The sequence below is a fragment of the Equus quagga genome, chromosome 1 (genome assembly GCF_021613505.1).
Source record: "Equus quagga isolate Etosha38 chromosome 1, UCLA_HA_Equagga_1.0, whole genome shotgun sequence".
Taxonomy (NCBI): domain Eukaryota; kingdom Metazoa; phylum Chordata; class Mammalia; order Perissodactyla; family Equidae; genus Equus; species Equus quagga.
This window is the reverse complement of record NC_060267.1, coordinates 106,665,689-106,685,645: the sequence shown is the minus strand read 5'-3', so window position 1 is coordinate 106,685,645 and position 19,957 is coordinate 106,665,689. Positions and strand designations below refer to the sequence as shown.

Genomic DNA, 19,957 nt, shown 5'->3' with positions numbered 1-19,957 from the left:
TGCCTATCACGCTATTTTCCAACCCCATGATAAACACCTAGCAAAGATTGCAGCGTTGAAAACAAAGCCACACTGTGGCTGCTGCACACGCTCTCCCACATCCTGTCTTGCTATCACTGTGAAGTCACGAAGCAGTGAAAGGAGACTGAAATGGAAGGTGACTGAGGAACTGCACTGTGCCTCAAAGTTACTTTCTAATTATTTTTGTCCATCTATCTTAGCAGGCATAAGAAACAGAAATTTAAAATAATCCACTGCTCCAAGCTTCTTACCTGTTCCATGAATCTGATTCTGGTGAAGAAAAAGCTTCGATTTGAATATCAGTACAACTAGAAGAGTCATCTGATCTATCAGGCTCCAGTTTCCCTGGGGAGTCCAGCTTTGACTGGGGGAAGTGGTTTGTTACCAAGGGCACATCCGAGAATTTCGTTTTATTATCTTCCTCTCCTAAAAAGGAAAAAAGAAATGAAAGAAAGGAAAAAAAGAGAAATATTTAAGAGTACCTCAAAATCTACAACATCTGTATGTTTATTATTTTCACAACTTTTAATATTGCTACTTATACTTAGTAAAATAGAAGTTTAAGTAACATTGATTCCAAAACTCTAGTGACAGCCAGAGAATAAGAATTAACACTGCAATGGTACCCTCTAATTATACTGTCCATCCCATGTATTTCCAGATTAATTAATTTAAAAACAAAATTTCCTTTAAAACCACGAGTGGGGAGAACTCTGTAATTCTAATGAGGCTTCTATTTACAGTATTACTAAAGGATTCTGCATATTTCACAGATCAGAGAGCACTGATAAACATAAGAAACAAAAAAGAATTAAATATTCAATTAACAAGAGAACCATAATATTTGTCAGTGACTACTATATGATAGTCACTCTATCTGGATTTTTTTCTAAATCTGTTACACAGAATCTAATACTCACTATAGAAAAGGAAAACTGATCAGACATAACCAATATTTCCAGTTGATCCAATACATGTCACATTTCTATGTATTCCTTGTTATATTCTCAATTTCTGAGGTCTCTTATTGCAGATAAAGATAAAGGCCCAGGAAAGCTGGAGGGACACAGACACAGTGTTTGCCAAGAACGTGACATGCAGTTATGACCAAGTATCTGTAAATATGAGTGCAGAAAACAATATCCATGAAGGAGTCTTCAGTGCCCAGGATGCTCCCTCACAGTCTGTCTCAGGACTCAGCTGGGATTTCAGTTGTGCTGTCTGTAAGATTCAGGAACTGAGTAGGGACTTAACATGCAAACCACATGTGCTAATCGTATAGAGCCCCTTTTCATGAGTTTCCTCATAGAAAAGCAGAGCTTTCACACATCACTCATCCAGTGCGCTCGTAAAGGTAAGTGACCTTTAACAAAGGACACTAAAAAGAATTGTCAAGGTTTTGTTATAAAGAGAAAACTCATGGAAAAAGAATAAGACAACTTCTTCAAAAAAAAAACCTTTCCAAGTCCATATAGTCAAGATTTTTCCAGAAATAATTATGTTTTTGTTATCCTGGAGAACAGCATACATCAGAAGAGAATGATTTCTCAAAATAAGCTCCTGGTGTTGCCTGGCTTTCGACAAGCCTAACCCTTACCAAAACAAAACTGTACTCTCTAATGTTTATGTAGCAAAGGGAAAAAAGAAGCCAAGACAACCATCCAGGATCTCGAGGATCTCCTCTTGCAAAAAGACACCCAGGACCACGTTAAGAGGAATCAATCACCCGGTAAACTCAGTGAACCCAAGCAAATCTATCACTCAACTGGCCGGGAGAACACAATCAACCTGGCAAATCAGGGAGCAGGAATTCAACTTAAAACTATCTTTTATTTTTGCACCTGATTTATATTCTTCTCTTACAGAAGCTTCTAAAAGATAAATTCCCTCTTGGGGATAAATATCATTCAACGATTTGTGGGCAATGAGAGTCAGTTATCCTCCATAGGTAACTGAGATCCCAGAACAGGACTTCAAATAGAGCCCCCAAAATGAGGCTCTGACTCAACCTCCCCAAAGACATGCAGCAAAAGCAGATGAAGGTTTTATTTGGGAGAACATGCGTCTTGTTCACTTACATTGGCACTTCAATGAGCAAGTTTACCCTAAACAGCAAAAATTGGTTGTATAATGGTTGTATGATGCTACACAACCCCCGGCTTTTGAGTCAGTGTGTGTCCTCGTCTCTCACTTCCCGCCCTTCTCAGACAGGAGCATTCATGCACAGCAACCTACCAGTAGCACTCATTTCTGAACATATGATATACAACCTCTGAGCACAAGCAATCAATCATTTTCCAGAGAGATTCAACCAATAAACAAAAACGTTCTCCTAATCCGAGATATTAAAGTGGGTTTTCTTAGGAGCTAAACTACTTTCTAAGAATATCCTTTAACAACTGCATTAACAAATTCAATTTGTTCACAAAGACCATGAGGTATACACTCAGGCAGCAACCTACTAAATGACACCAAGAGAATTTATGACAAAAATAAGGAACGCAATAACACCTAAAAAGAATAAAATACTTAGGAATAAATCTAACCAAAAAGGTGGAAGATCTGTATGCTGAAAACTACAAAACTTTGCTGAAAGAAACTAAAGACAAATAAATGAAAGACATCTTGTATTCATGGATGGGAAAACTTAAATGGCACTTTTTGCAGAAAGAGAAAAATCTATCCTAAAATCACATGGAATCTCAAGGGACCCAAATAGCCAAAATAATCTTGAAAAGAAAGGATAAAGTTGGAGGACTCAAACTTCCCAACTTCAAAATTTATTATATAGCTACAGTAATTAAAACAGCATAGTGCTCGTCTAAGGACAGACATATAGACAAACAGAACAGAACACAGAGTACAGAAATAAACCCTCATATATATGGTCAACTGATTTTCTCCTCTTTTCTTTTTTTTAAGTATGCTTTTTGATGAGGAAGATTGGCCTTGAGCTAACTTCTGTTGCCAATCTTCCTTTTTTGTTTTTCTTTTTTCTCCCCAAAGCCCTAGCACATAGTTGTATATCCTAGTTATAGGTCATTCTAGCTCTTCTATGTGGGACGCCGCCACAGCATGGCTTGATGAGCAATGTGTAGGTCTGTGCCCAGGATCTGAACCAACGAACCCTGGGCCGCTGAAGAGGACTGTGCAAACTTAACCACTCGGCCACGGGGCCGGCCCCTCAACTGATTTTCAACAAGGATGTCAAGAGCATTCAGCGGGGAAAGGATAGTTTTTTTAACAAATGATGCTCAGAAAACTGGATTATCTACAGGCAAAAGAATGAAGTTGACTCTTACCCTACACCATATACAAAAATTAACTTGAAATGGATCACAGATCTAAACATAAAAGCTACAACTACTCTTAAGAAAAATCATAGAGGAAAATCTTCATGACGCTGATTTGGCAACAACTTCATGGACATAATACCAAAAGCACAGGCAAAAACAAAAATAGATAAATTTAACTTCATCAAAATTAAGCACCTTTGTGCATCAAAAGATACCATCAAGAAGGTAAAAAGACAACCTAGAAAATGTGTACAAATATTTGCAAATCATATATATGGTAAAAGATTAATATCCAGAATATATAAAGAACTCCTAAAACTCAACAACAAAAAAACAAACCACCAAATTAAGAAAATGGGAAAGCGAGGTCAGACTGGTGGTGTAGTGGTTAAGTTCATGCCCTTTGCTTTGGCAGCCTGGGGTTCACAGGTTCAGATCCCAGGCATGGACCTATGCACACCTAATCAAGTCATGTTGTGGTGGCATCCCACGTACAAAATGGAAAAAGATGGGCAAAGATGTTAGCTCAGGGTCAATCTTCCTTAGCAAAAAGAGGAAGATTGTTAATGAATGTTAGCTCATGGCCAATCTTCTTCACCAAAAAAAAAAAAGGGCAAAGGACTTAAACAATTCTCCAAAGAAAAACAAATGGCTAATGACCATATGAAAAGATGCTTAACATCATGTCAATAGGAAAATGCAAATCAAAACCACAATGAGATACCACTTCACACCTACGATGATAGCTATATGTAGTAAAAAAAACAAAAACGGAAAATAGCAAGTGTTGGTGAGGATACAGAGAAATTGGAATCCTCAAGCATTACTGGCAAGGATGTAAAATGGTGCAGCTCCTGTGGAAAACAGTTTGATGGTTTCTCAAAAGGTAAACATAGAATCACCACATGAACCAGAAACTCCGCTCCTAGGGATGTGTCCACAAGAACGGAAAGCAGAGACCTGAACAGATGTTTAACACCAATCTGCACAGCAGCATTATTCACAGTAGCCACAAGGTGAAAGCAGCCATTACAGACTGATGGATAAACAAAACGTGGTACATATATATGATGGAATATTACTCAGCCATAAAAAGGAATGGCATTTTGATATATGCTACAACAAAAGGACCTTGAAAACATCATGCTTAATGAAATAAGCTGATATGGAAGGACAAATATGATTGCACTTATATGAGGTACCTAGAACAAGCAAATTCATAGACAGAGAAAGTAGAATACAGATTACCAGGCCTGGCAGGGAGAGGGGAAGAGAGAATTACTATTTAATGGGTACAGAGATCTCACAGGAGATGATGAAAACGTTTGGGGTGTAGACAGTGGTGACGGCTACACAACATTGTGAATGTATTTAATGCCACTGAATTGTATATTTATGAATGGTTGAAATGATAAATATTATGTATATTTTACAACAATAAAAAAAAATAAGGATTTTTCTGGTGTACTTTATTCCATTATGATTCTCTTTGTTCACTGGCCCAAAGTCCTGGCAACAGAAATATAATATTAATCTCAAATTTAAAAATGGGTCAAAATTAAGGAATGTGCTATGTATTGGTATACCAAGTATATTAGCTTTAGATTTTTTAGTAGAACATTCCTTCCAAAATAAATACCAGTGACCTGTAACAATAATTTATTGTCTTTGAGGACATCTGAGGGTGTGCAGCACTAAATCCTACACCTGGAAAACATCCTCAAGCTTAACCAACTAAGCACCTTCAGATTTATCATTAACGGAAAGGAAGACAGACTTTAGAAACTCTGTTCAGCACATTCTCCTAATCATTTTTCCCAGAGTAATAAACCTAATTTACGTTCAACAACTGTTATATGTCTAAAAATACCTTTTCTCATTTCAAACAACTAAAAAGTCCAAAGTTAATTCTCTTGGTTTTACTTTCTTTTTATATTAAAATAAACAGTGAATTTCAACACATTTCTGTTTTTAAAGTCTCTTACCCATGCATACAGATAATAGCTTTTTTGGAGATTCATCTTCTTTTTTTGTTACTTCTTTTTTTGACATTCCAACAGCTTGCTTGTATCCTTTTTTGGCCTGATCCACCAGAAGCTGAAATTCATTCTGATGTTTTTTACCTGAAATTCAAAAGATCTCAGTAAAGCAAGGACTATAAAAGTAATACATCTACACCCAACAAACTGAGCATCAAGAAGCGTACAAGCTTGCTCAAGAACGGCACCCTGGGGAATCACTTGAAATGCACAGAAAAGCTGGCCAGGACAACAATACCAAGGGCTGGGGGATGGTGCAAGCCTCTCCTTCTCACCTTCTCCCTTCCCCGGATACAAACATGGAAACATGATACTCCTAGTCTGCTACTGCCAATATATTTACGTGTATCGTATGTGTAGGAAAACTCCCAGCGAAACTAATGTGTCGGGTTGTAAAGTGTCTGGTAAATTTTAAATAAGAGATTGGTTTATTCTCAAACTCCATACTCTAGAAAGGCTTTTGATAGAGCATAAAAGATGCTACTTTCTTAAATATAGCCAAAAGACATCATTCTAACTTCCAAGACACAAAAGAGTACTAAGACGAAGAATATTAACTGAATATAAAAGCAGAAGCCTCTAGGGAGGGTGGGTTATAAAAACAAAGGATAGGGGCCAGCCCAGTGGTACAGTGGTTAAGTTTGCACACTCTGCTTCAGCAGCCCCGGGTTGGCAGGTTCGGATCCTGGGCTTGGACCTACACAACACTCATCAAGTCATGCTGTGGAGGTGTCTCATATGCAAAATGGAGGAAGGTTGGTGCAGATGTTAGCCTGGGGACAATTTTCCTCACCGAAAAAAAAAAAAAGAATATCCATTTCAACTACCCTTTTTTCCTTCACTTTTCTTGCCTGTTTCCCATGACATGCCTTTAAAAATCAAAGACCCCTACCACCCCCACCACCACTCCACCTCACCTTAGGATGTTATAATTAACACCAGTCTTAGTTTACTATTACTTTTAACACCTCTGAAGATAATTTAAGTGGAGTTCTAGGTTATCATTATTAATGTACACTAATTTACTCAATAGAGTAGCTGGCCATCGTTAGGACATCTATTTGTGACTCTGAAGCAGGGTTCAAATAGCTGAGGTTGCACTTATCTAGCAATCTTTAACACCTAAGTCATAGTTCAAAATGTCATCAATCCTGTAAAAATACATTTTAGAATCATACTGCAAATGGTTAAAACAAAGTTTTAAGACTGTTTTCATACAGTAAACAACATGTTCCCAGTAGCACAATACTAAGAGTAACTCAGTATAAGGAAAAATTTGTGCTTCAATTAAAAACTCTGCGTTTTCTAGAGCTACTCTTCCAGGATTCCAGTCATTCACTGCCTTCGAGCTACGTTACAGCTCTGCAAACTGTAGATAACTGATGGCAACGGAAAATAATTCTTGTGTATGGACATGCAAAATCCTGTCTAGCGAAGATTCAACTGACTTCCCTCCCCACTGTGGAAGAAGCCAGTTCTGCCTCTATTGCACATTCATTTCAACATTCTTGATCTATCAATGTGACCGCTCTTCGCATGTTAGGGAGAGACTGCTTCTAATTCCAATATATTTACGTGTATCATATGTGTAGGAAAACTCCCAGTGAAACTAATGTGTCGGGTTGTAAAGTGTCTGGTAAATTTTAAATAAGAGATTGGTTAAAATTTCAGCAAAAGAAATATAAACTGGCCATAAAGATTACCGGAAAAAGTTAGCTCTTTAGAAAGGGGTGAGATGCGATCTAGGACACAGGTCAGGTGACCCCTTCCAAGCCCTATTTAACTCCCTGCATTCAAGGATAACTACTTTGTACTTCTCCAGCGCTCCAGAATCAATGGCAACCACCACCGCCATCATTACAAAGTTTCTGTCAGGCAAGGGTAACAACACTATAGGGTTTACGTAATTTAGTTAGGCCCTTTTCCTAGTAAGGTCACTCCATTGTGTACATATGGACTGTGGATTCAAGAATAACTCAAGAAGCTTGCTAAAGTAATCTCATTAACAGTTAAGGAGGCTTAATGCCTTCATCTTCTGAAGTAATAAAATCCAGGTTTACAAGAGATTTTCTTTTTTTAATCTAATTACCACTACAGGTAGGCTGGAAACCAAAAAGTAAATGGCAGCCGCTGTTCTTGCTTTGGTCCCAGAAGTCCAATAACCCCTGCTCAAACAATGAACAATGCCAAGAGATTATGACTAATAAAATTGTTCCCACTCATCTCTTCACCTCATTCTAGGAGTTCTGCCATCTGGCAAGGAGGACTTAAGAGTTTAAAATCTCAGTTCTGCTAGTTAAATGCCCTGAATTACCTCTTCAGAATTTTAAGTGGCTCAGATAGTTATGGGCACTGATGAATAAGCCGACATTCAACCAACTCGTGTTCTTCAAGATTTTTAATGCTAGCGCTTTCTGCCTCTCCAAGTAGAACTATCATCTTTTCTGGTGCCAAGTCAAGTTTTTCACTCCTTGACCACCTTAACTACTCTTTCTACTCTTACTATTTTGTTAAGAAAAAAATGCTAGTCTGGACCTACTAAGCTGTTTTTACAACACACAAGTACAGTCCCAGGTATATTTGTATGCCAATGGAAAAGATTCAAAGGAGAGGGGGAAATTGATGATATAGAAAAGAGAAAGGATAATTGCAGGTATTGCATCTTTGAGAAGGTCTTAATGATGGAATCCAGAGCATAAGTAGGGGTTGGCCCTTAATTACAGTAAGATTACTGTAAAGAACTCAGTAAAAAACTGTAAAGAACTTAATTAACTGCAAAGAAATTAGATCATATGTGCACAGATTAAGTAATGGTAGTTGGAAGATGACAGAGTTCCTGTTAGAATGTTTCTGTATTTTCGAAGTAGTATGAGGCCAACTGAGAAGGCACTGAGAAGGGAGTGTTGGGGGTTTGGAGAAAGTGTGAAATCATCACTTTGGAGACTAGTACAGCAAAGTTTACTAGAGAAAGGTAGCAGAGTTGTACATCAGTGTTGAGTGTCCACTTGAGACTTATGATCATGAATTTAGGGTGAGAATAGTCAATTCAGGGCTAAATGCATAAGCCCTTAGTGAATGTTAGCTATTACCATTACTCTCTTCTCCATCCATGGTTAGCTGCTTGGGTGTCATAGGCGGTTTGTAAAAAAAAAAAAAAAAAGGCATGAGGGGCTGGCCCTGTGGCGGAGTGGTTAAGTTCACGCACTCCGCTTCTGCTGACAACCTGGTTCCGATCCTGGGTGTGGACCTAGCGCTGCTCATCAGGCCATGCTGAGGTGGCGTCCCACACAGCAGAACCAGAAGGACCTACAACTAGAATATACAACTATGTGCTTGGGGGTTTTGGGGAGAAGGAAAAAAAAAAAAAGATTGGCAACAGATGTTAGCTCAGGTGCCCAAAAAACCTGAGATTTTACTTCAGGAGACGCTGACTCCAAACTCGTCCCATGAATTAAAGTAGATGAGTAAGCATCTCGGGGGCATCCTCGTGGCAAGGGATGAGTCAGTCTCACTCCTGAGAGAGCCTGGTTTTGGTCTTGTGCAACCCTGGGTTCCAGAGTGCATTAAAAATGGAAAGAGTAAACAACCAAAATGTCCTTCAGCAGGCGAATGGATAAATAAACTGTGGTATATCCATACAATGGAATATTATTCAGCACTAAAAATAAATGTGCTATCAAGCCGTAAAAAGACATGGAGAAACTTTAAATGCATATTATTAAATGAAAGAAGTCAATATGAAAAGGCTACACAGTGTATGATTCCAACTATATGACATTCTAGAAAAAGTAAAACTATGGAGACAATAAAAAGATCAGTGGTTGCCAGGGGCTTGGGGGTAGGGGAGGTGAATAGGCAGAGCACAGAGGACTTTCAGGGCAGTGAAAACACTGTATGATACTACAGTGATGCATGTCATTTAATCTTTGTCCAAAACCACAGAATGTACAACACCAAGAGTGAACCTTAAAGTAAACTATGGACTTTGGGAGATTATGATGTGTCAATGTAGGTTCATCACTGGAACCAATGTATCACTCTGGTGGGCAATGTTGACAATGAACGAGGTTATGTATGTGTGGGGGCAGGGGATACATGTGACCTCTCTGTAACCTTTTCCTGCTCTAAAAACATAAAGTCTTACAAAAAAATAAAACCAGAGTAGGATACAGTATGGTTTGGATAAGTACAACCAACTGGCTTTGGAACTCAACTACCACACCATTTTTTTTTTAAGTCATTAAAGAAATTTTGAGAAAAAAAATCATGGCAAACAATTTTTGCTAATGTTGGAGACTTTTAAGGTTGGAGAGGGGAAATTTTAACATTATGTCCCTTGACCTAACACCTACCTCTAGCTCTGACCTCACTTCTACGTTCTCCCTGACACAGTGAAACTTCCCCAAAGAGCTGTCTGCCTTAAGGGTCTCACTTCCTCACCTCCAATTTGTCTCAGTCAGCTCTAAGTGCTTTTGATGGCTCCTCGCCAACGGAACTGTTCTGGTCAGTTTGCTGACTTCGTTGTGAAATCCACTGGTCCTTTCTATCTCCTCTTACTCAAACTTTCACAGCAGCGTTTGACACAATTCGACATTTCTCCTTTCTTGAAACACTCTCTTTTCCTAGATTTCCTGATACCACGTTTCACAGTTTTTCTCCTATCTCATGGCCACTCATTCACAGTCTTCTCAGCTGCCTTCTCTACCCGTCGTCTATACTGTAAAACAGCAGACTTCAAAGAGCACTGGCTGACTGTTAAAGATCCCTGAGCCTCTTTCAGAGGCCAGATGAGGGAAAATCTGTTTTCATAATAATACTAAGAAGTTCTTTGCCTTTTTTGTTATGCTGACATATGCACTGATAGTGCAACAGCAACGGTGGATAAAAGTGCTGGTGCTCAGCAAGAGTTAACAAAGTGACACTGAACTGCACCAGTCATCAGCGCATTCCATGTGGCCACGCACTCATCAATTAAAAAAAAGGTCAATTTTACTTAAGAATGTCCTTGATGAAGTAGTAAAAATAACTATTAATCTTCTTAAATTTTGGACCTTGAGTACACATCTTTTTAACACCCTCAGTGATGACATGAGAACTACAAATCCAGCACTTCTGCGACACGCCCAAAGTGCAGCGGACGCTTGCAGCAGCACCTGTGTGACCATTTAACCTGTGAGCTAAACTAGCCGCTTATTAAATGAATCTCGTTTCGACTTGAAAGAACAGCAGACAAAGTACGATTATTCAGGCTTGGATAATCTTCTTTCTCAAAAACGAATCAGGTGAGTTGTCACTTCAAGGAAAACAAGTGACAGTATTTGCTGCCAAAGATAAAATGAGAGCTTTCAATTGAAAATCCAAATTTTGGATAACTTGTATCCACCACTGTGAGCCTGACAGCTTCCCAATACTTAACTTTTCTGATAAGATTGGTGGTGATATCAAGGAATGCTATTTTTTCCATATTATATAATATAAAAGAAATATGCAAACATTTGGAACTCAATTAACCAATATTTTCCAAATAACCAACAAATGATGTTACAAAATCATTCACAGGTAAAAGAACCATTCAAAGTACATGACAGACCAGTGGATTTTATGTAATAGAGTACAGAAACTTCATTAATATGATTTCCAATTCCATTGTAACTCACCTTTCTGAAATAATACTTCCCAAGTTTTAGTATAGTATCAAAGATTAGCCACAATTATCTAAAAAATCTATTGAAACACTCCCCCTCTTTTCAATTCCCTATCTGTGTGAGGCTGGATATTTTTTATATAGTTTAACCAAAACAACCCGTGGCAACAGTTTAAATGCAGAAGCTGATATGAGAATTAAGGTGTCTTCTATTAAATAAGACATTAAAGAAATCTGCAAAAATAGGAAAGAATGCTACTCTTCTCACTAGATTTTTAAAATCAGACACTGAGAAATAACACAAAAAAATAATTAATTTTAAGTGAACAATTTGAAGCATTTTTAAAAAGTGTATAGTTGTGTAACTACCAACACAATCATGAAACAGAAGATGCAATCACCCAGAAGAGCTCCTTCATGACTCTCCATAGTCAGCCCTTTTTTCCACCTGCAGTCCCTGGCAGTACCAATCGCTTTCTGTTACTATATTTTTGCCTTTTCTAGAACTTTATATAAATGGAATCATGCAATACGTTATCTTTCTAGTTTGGCTTTTCTCTTAGCATAACGTTTCTGAGATTCATCCAAGTAGTTTCATATGTCAGGCGTTAATCCTTTTTTATTGCTAAGTACTGTTCCATTGTATATGACGTATCACAATATGTTTATGGATATGTAGGTTGTTTCCAGTTCAGGATGATATGAATAAGCTGCCATAACATTTGTCCATAACACTTACCAAATTGTTCATTTACAACTAATAAATTTTATTTTTTCTAAATTATATCTCAATAAATCTGATTTTAAAAATCTCTGGATGGACATAAGCTTTCATTTCTCTTGGGTAAAAAGCTAGGAGTAGAATGAGTGGGTTGTATGGCAGGTGTATGTTTGTTCTATAACAAACTGCTAAACACTTACCTAAGTGGCTGTATCATTTTGCATTTTTACCAGCAATGTATGAGAGATTCATTTGTACCACATCCTGGCCAGCACTTCATATTGTCCTTTTTTTTTTCTTTTGCCATTAAAATAAGTGTGTAATATTATTTCAGTGTCATTTTAATTTATATTTTCCTAAAGACTAATGACAAATAAGACTAACCATATCTTTTCATATGGTTATTTGATATATGAATATCCCATTTTATGAAGAATGTTTAAATCTTTTACCCATTTTAAAAATACGGCATATACCTTATTACTGAATTGTAAGAATTCTTTATATAATATAGATAGTAGTACTTTGTCAAGTGTAAATCTTACACTATTTTTTCACAATCTGTGGCTTGCTTTTTTCATTTTCAAATTTGTCTTCTGAAGAGTAAAAGCTTTTAATTTTAATGAAATACAATTTATCACATTTTCTTTTCTTTCTTTCTTTCTTTTTTTTTTTTTTTGCTGAGGAAGATTCGCCCTAACCTAATATCTTCCTCTATCTTTTAGTATGTGGGCTGCCTGCACAGCATGAGTGTTAACATAGCAGTGTAGGTCTGCACCTGGGAACCAAACCCAAGCCAACAAAGCAGAGCACTCTGAACTTAACCACCAGGCCACTGAGGCTGGCCCTTATCTTTTTTATGATTCATACTATTTGTGAAAGATGATCATGTCGACTGTGAATAAAAAGTTTTGTTTCTTCCTTTCAAATCTGTGTATTATTTATTTCTCTTTCTGGCCCTATCACATTGGCTAGGACCTATAGTTTAATGCTGAATAAAAGTGGCACAAATGGACATTTCTACCTTGTTCCCAGTCAGAAGAAAAGCATTCTCCATTTCACCAATAAATATGATGTTGGTTGTGGGGTTTTTGTAGATATCCTTTATCAGATTGAAGAAATTCTGGGTTAGTGAGACTTTTTATTATTAACGGATGTTCGACTTTGTCAGATGCTTATTCGGCATCTACTTAGAGAATCATATAGTGTGTTTTAGTTTGTTAATACAGTGAATTATATTAATTTCCTAACATTAAACCAATCTTGCATTCTTAGGATAAATCCGACTTGGTTATGATATATTATCCTCTTTATGTATTGCTGGATCCGATCTACTAAAATTTTGTTAAGGATTTTTGCATCAATGTTCATGAGGAATGTTGGCCAGATCTTTTATTTTACTGTCTTTGTCTAGCTTTTAGTTTCACGGAAATTCTGGCCTCACAAAATGAAGTAGGAAGTATTCCTTCCTTTCAATTTTCTAGAAGAATTTGTGTAGAATTAGTATTATTTCCTTCTGTATGTGTTTTATAGAATTCACCAGTGAAGCCATTTAGATCTGGAGTTTCCTTCCTGGGAATGCAAATTTAATTTATTTAATAGATATATGGCTATTTAGCTTATCTATTTCTTCTTGAGTAAGGTTTAGTAATTTGTGTCTTTCAATGAATTCACCCATTTCATTTATGTTCTCAAATTTATTGACATGAAGTTGTTTATAATATTCCCTTACAATTATTCTTTTAATATCAGCAGGATACTTGTCAATTTCCCCTCTTTTATTCCTGAAATTGGTAATCTGTGTTTTCTCTCTTTTTATCCTGATCAGGCTTGCTAGAGGTTTATCAATTTTATTGATCTTTAGGTTTCATACATTTTCTCTATTATTTTTCTGTCTTCACTTTCACTGATTTCTGCTCTATCTTTAATACCACTACCTTCCTTCTGTTTACTTTGGGTGGAATTGCTCTTCTTTTTCTAGTTTCTTAAGGTGAAAGCATAGATTTAAAACCTCTTTTCTTTTTTTTTTTAAAGATTTTATTTTTTTCCTTTTTCTCCCCAAAGCCCCCCCGTACATAGTTGTATATTCTTCGTTGTGGGTCCTTCTAGTTGTGGCATGTGGGACGCTGCCTCAACGTGGTTTGATGAGCAGTGCCATGTCCACGCCCAGGATTTGAACCAGCGAAAGACTGGGCCACCTGCAGCAGAGCGCGCGAACTTAACCACTCGGCCACGGGGCCAGCCCCTAAAACCTCTTTTCTAACACAAGCATTTAATGCTACTGACTTCCTTCTAAGCACTGCTTTAGCTGACACCACACTGATATGATGTATTTTCATTCTGTTCAATATATTCTTAATCTGTTTTTACCTCATCCAATGTATTTTTCACTTCAGGTATGTCTGTTATCTAAGGAATTTTAAAGATTTTATTTTTCCTTTTTCTCCCCAAAGCCCCCCAGTACATAGTTGTATATTTTTAGTTGCACGTCCTTCTGGTTGAGGCATGCGGGATGCCGCCTCAGCATGGCTTGATGAGTGGTGCTATGTCCGTGCCCAGGATCCGAACTGGCGAAACCCTGGGCCTCTGAAGCGGAGCACACAAACTCAACCACTCGGCCACGGGCCCAGCCCGAGTCTTTTTTATATGGTCCATTTCTCACCTCAGCAGGACCCTGTTTTATTCTTCCTTCTTGCCATACAGAGCATATTTGTAAATGTTATTTTAACAGTTTTGTCTACTAGTTTGATCATCCCTGTCATTCCTGGGTCTGGTTCTATTAATTGATTTTTCTCCTTTCTATGGATCTTATATTTCTGCTTTGTTAAATCCTAGTAATTTCAATAGGATACTAGATACTGTTAATTTTATATTCTTGGTTGCTAGATTTTGTTCTCTCCTTAAACTGCATTGTATTTTGTTCTGGAGGCTCCTTGGAATCCACGGAATCATTTCAAGACCCACTTTCAAATTTGATTAGGGCAGACTGTCAAGTGAATGAGAAGACAAGCCACAGACTGGGCGAATTATCTGCAAAGACATATCTGACAAAGGACTGTTATCCAAAAATACATAAAGAACTTTTAAAACTCAGTAAGAAAATAAACAACCCAGTTAAACAACGGGCAAAAGATCTGAACTGACACTTCACCAAAGAAGATATACAGATAGCAAATAAGCATATGAAAAGATGCTCAACATCATATGTCATTGGAGAACTGGACATTAAAACAACAATGAGATACCACTACACACCTATTAGAATGACAAAAATCCAAAACACTAACACCACCGTGGGCTGGTGAGGACGTGGAGCAACAAGAACTCTCACTCATTGATGGGGTGAAGGCAAAATGATAGAGAAACTTTGAAAGACAATTTCTTACAAAACTAAAGATACCTTATGATCCAACAGTCACATTCCTTAGTATTTACCCAAATAAGTTGAAAATTTATGTCCACACAAAAACCTGCATATGAATGTTTATAGCAGCTTTTTATAATTGCCAAAACAAGCAAGAAAGGTGTCCTTCAATAAGTGAACTGATAAATGAATGATACCCTGTAAAACATCCAGAAAATGGAGTATTATTCAGTGCTAAAAAGAAATGAGCTATCAAGCCATGAAAAGACATAGAGGAATGTTAAATGCATACCAGTAAGTGAAAGAAGCCAATCTGAAAAGGCTGCCTACTGTATGATTCCAATATATGACATTCTGGAAAAGATAAAACTACGAAGATTGTAAAAAGATCAGTGGTTGCCAGGGCTTAGGAAGGAAGGAGGGGTGAACAGGTAGAGGGTTTTAGGGTGGTGAGACTCTTCTGCACGAAACGATAATGATAGATATATGTCATTATATATTTGTCAAAGCCCACAGAAAATGTAACACCAAGAGTGAACCCTAAAGTGAACTAGACTGTGATAATGACGTGTCAATGGAGGTTCATGGATTCTAACAAACGGTCCACTCTGGCAGGGGATGGTGACAATGGGAGAGACTGTGCATGTGTGGGGCCAGGGCAAATATAGCAATTCTCAGTGTTTTCCACTCAATTTTGCTATGAACCTAAAACTGCTCTAAACAATGAAGTCTATTTGAAAAAAACCTTTCTATTAGGGAAAATTAGAGCAGCTATTAGTCTAGAGGAGGGATCAGCACACACCGAAGGGCCAAATCCAACCTATTTTTGTATGGCCCTCTAGCTAAGAATGGTTCTTAGATTTTTATAAAGGATTGTAAACAAACAAACAAGAATATCTGACAGAGAACATATGTAGCCTGCAAAGCCTAAATGTTTATTTTCTGGCCCTAACGTAACTTAGCCCAGCTCTGAAAGCAGTTAATACCTTTCTGAGGATTCTGCCTAACTGATGCTCCATATGGTACGAGGTTTTATCTATTATGGCTGGTGGTGAATTCAAGCTGTTCCCTGCCCTGTGTGAGTTCCAGAAATTGTTCTGCAGCTAATCCTTTCAAGTGGCTCTTTCTCCAGTCTCAGGCAATTTTCTCTCATTCATGTGCAGATTACTAGACTGCCAAAGGTTAACCTGATCTTTTTGCAGATCTTTAGAGCTCTTTCTCTCCGGGTTTCCTCCTTTCTGGTAAGCTGCCCCACAAATTCTAGATACCTTGGCCTCCCACGACTTTGATTTCTGTTTTACCTACTCAGTGATTTTGGGGTTTCCTCATCTTGTGCCTTAAAACTGCCGACAAGCAGTAAGCTGCTGGAACTGTAGAACTCACCATCTTGTTTCTTTTCTCTCTCAGGAATCACAGTCCTGTGCTACTTTTTTCCAATATCTGAAAAACCATCGTTTTATACATTTCATCTGTTTTTCCAGTTTACTAACAGAGGAAAGTAAATACAGTTTCTGTTACTCCATCAGGGCTAGGAGAAGAAATCTCCATATATTTTGATTTTTTTTTGTTTTGGGAAAGTTATTTTTTATCAAAATATATTATTTATGTTAACATGTAATGGATTTATTATTACTTTTAAAATATTTTTGAAACGTCTTTGTTTTAATTTTTCTTTGACCCGTGAGTTATTTGGAAGTGCTATTTAGTTTCCAAATACTTGGCGATTTTCCAGAGGGGTTTGTTGCTGATTTCTAATTTAATTCTATTATACTCAGAGACGATACTTTGTATGCTGAATGAATACACAAGGTGAACTTTCTGCAGATCGCTATGCTCTCTCTCCGCTACTCTCTCCTCTCCACTCTGTCTTGCACACTCTAGCTCCTTTGTTTTGGTATCTCAGTTCTTTCTCCTTAACTCAGAGCCCACCAGGCTCTGCCTGGGATCCCCATCTGCACTGCAGCCTAGAAGCTATTACAGGGCTCATCTCACTATTTCCCCCATCTCTCGGATATTCTTGCCCTTTTTCACCTAATGTCTAGTGTCTTGAAAACCACCGCTTCATATGTTTTGTCCATTTATGGTGGGTGTTTCTAGGGGGAGGGTGTCTAAGTCCCTGTTATTCTATGTTGGCCAGGAGCAGAAGTTCTCTAAGTCTTAATTTGTAATATGATACGTATCGATAGATACAACCCACAGAAATATAAGCTCTTTGGAGTTCATGATAATTGTTAAGAGTGTAAAGAGGCTGGGGGAACTGAGAACTGCTGCTCTTCATGCTGGACTGCCCCAGGGCGGCCCCAGGCTCTGTGTCTTGCAGCACTTTTCTTTAGTTAGGTAGACTCATTCATGCCTAATTCTCTTTTCCATTTGGATATCCACTAGAAACCAAAACTTGACATAGACAAAATAGGAACTCTGATTCCCCTTCCCCACCCACAATCCTGCCCTGGTCTCCATTTCAGTAAATGGCACCATCATTTCCCCAGCTGCTTAAACCAAAAATACAGGAGTCACCCTTGATTCCTCTTTTAGTCATCCCCCACACGAAATTCAACAGTAAGTACTACTGGTTCTACTTCAAAAGTTTGCCTTGAATTATCCACCTCAACTTCTGTACTGCTACCACTCCTGACTAGGCCACATCTCTGGCCTAATTTACTACAGTAGCCTCACTTCATTCAGGGCTCTTTTCATATCCTATCACCTTCTCAAAGAGGCCTTCCCTGACCACCAAACCTACAACAGCAGCCCCGTTACTCTCCACCCTCACCTTCACATTTCTTTACAGCACTTACCACTATCTGACTACTACACAACTCACCCATTTGTTAATTGTCTGACTAGTCCCATTAGAATGAGACTTAGTCTGTTTGTTTAAGAGGACATTCCCAAAACCTATATTCTGGGATGCAGTCATTGTTAATTAATAAATATTGCTTGAGTGACGATCCTCCACATTGATTTTCCTACTATTTCCTGCTGCCTTACAATTTATTCTCTATCCAACAGATATCCTGATCTTTTAAGATGTATATAAAATCATGTTACTTGTCTTTCTAAACCCTCCAATGACTTCCCACTGCACTAAGAAGAAAATTCAAAATAAAATCTTACAGTCTTACCTGATTCAGCCTTCCCTTCCCTCACACCATCTCCCCTGTTGCTCACAGGTCTCTAGCCACACTCACCTCCCTCGTTTCTACTTTCGGGCTCTGCCCTTGCTGTTCTCTGCCTAGAATACTCTTCCTCCAGCTCTTTGAATAGCTGCCTCTTTATTTTTGTTTTATTTTACTCATGACTCATTTCAAATGTCAGCTCCACATGAGAAGCCTTTTCCTGACTACCTTATCTAATGCTCCCATAATTTCTATCAAACTACCTTGTTTTATTTTCTTTATAGCCTTTGCCCCCTAAAGTTGTGTTAAGATCACCTGCTGATTTAGTTTGTTATTTCTCTGTCTGCTACTAGAGTGTAAGCTCCATAAGAGATATCTGTTTCCTGTTCACTGTGGTATACCCATACTTGGAATAACAGCCGGCACATAGGAGAAGCTCAATAAATATTTAATGATTATTTATTAGATCATTATGAATGAGTTAACGAATGACCTAACAGAAGAACAAAGGAATAAATTAACTGTGCTAAAATGCCTTCCCTTCTTAACAAAATTAATCTGGTTCTCTCACGAAAAGTTTCAGGTGATAACTAAGATGCTCACCAGAGTTTTCTGCTGTCTTTTTTTCTAGCAGAGTATAAAACTATATTTTACCAAGGTAAAGAGCAAGAAGATCCCAAAAATATGTCTATCACCATAGTTAGGCAGGTAGAATAACTTTCCATCAGGTTAAGATTCTGCCTCTTACTGAAATAATTCACAGTCTTAATTAAGTAGACTTATCAAAATCTTCTGATATCTGAAATTCACAGATGACTCAATAAACTCATTTGATTCAATCTCTGTATCAAATATACTTTCTACAAAAAGTTCAAATTGCCTGAATTTACTGTTTCTTTCCTTTACTATCCAAAAGACTGCTAAAAAAACAGGATATATCATCACAAAACTAACAAAGTAGCCCATTCATAAAATTAAGCTTTTTTTAAGCACTATAACCTGAAAGTAAAGCTTACCCCTCAAAGAAGTTCCCAACATACAAGTTATTCACTCAGATTCAAGGCATTGGACAGTGCAAAGGGCTTAGACTCGAGCAGCTGGTAAACTGGGGTTTAATTTCCAGCTCTGCTTTTTACTAGCTATATGGGCAATTCACCTAACGTTTCTGAGTCTTAGTTTCTTCCTCTCTGAAACAGGATCAAACTCACTTCACAGAGTTGCTGGGAGGATTACTAAAATAACATCTGTGAAACTCCTGGTGCAGAACAGATATTCAACAACTGTGACTTTTCTGCCTTGCTGTCTTTTCTTTTAAAAAGTGACAAAGCATAAACGAGAAGAAAAGTCTGCAAAGTGAGAAGACAGGCGGGAGGGGAAGCAAGGCAGATACCTCAGCTTGGAGGACAGATCTCAACTTATATGCTCCTTCTCAAAAGCAAAGTAAAATAGAATAGCGAGAGATGTAGAAAAATGTCTGAATTCTCTTAGCCTACTTTTTTAGGCTTGATAGACTGGTAAACTATGGTGCCTCTCCCATCCTCATCTATTCATTCGCTTGGCCAAAAATGTACTGAGTCCGGGGCCAGCCCAGTGGCACAGTGGTTAAGTTGAGATGTTCCGCTTCTTGGCGGCCCAGGGTTCGCTGGTTCGGATCCCGGGTGCGGACATGGCACTGCTTGGCAAAAGCCATGCTGTGGTAGGTATCCCACGTATAAAATAGAGGAAGATGGGCATGGATGTTAGCTCAGGGCCA

The 19,957-nt window shown here is 38.0% G+C and overlaps 1 protein-coding gene across 6 annotated transcripts in view; it reads right to left on the bottom strand.

Moving 5' to 3' along the window:
• The window catches only part of RAD18 (RAD18 E3 ubiquitin protein ligase), a 150,855-nt gene that overhangs the window by 48,432 nt on the left and 82,466 nt on the right, over nucleotides 1-19,957 (bottom strand). For all 6 annotated transcript variants that reach the window (XM_046643122.1, XM_046643205.1, XM_046643282.1 and 3 more), the window contains 2 exons: nucleotides 5,303-5,440; nucleotides 273-447 (listed from right to left, as the gene is read on the bottom strand). In XM_046643122.1, the coding sequence (XP_046499078.1) occupies nucleotides 273-447; nucleotides 5,303-5,440 (313 nt within the window). The remainder of the gene's footprint in view (nucleotides 1-272; nucleotides 448-5,302; nucleotides 5,441-19,957) is intronic.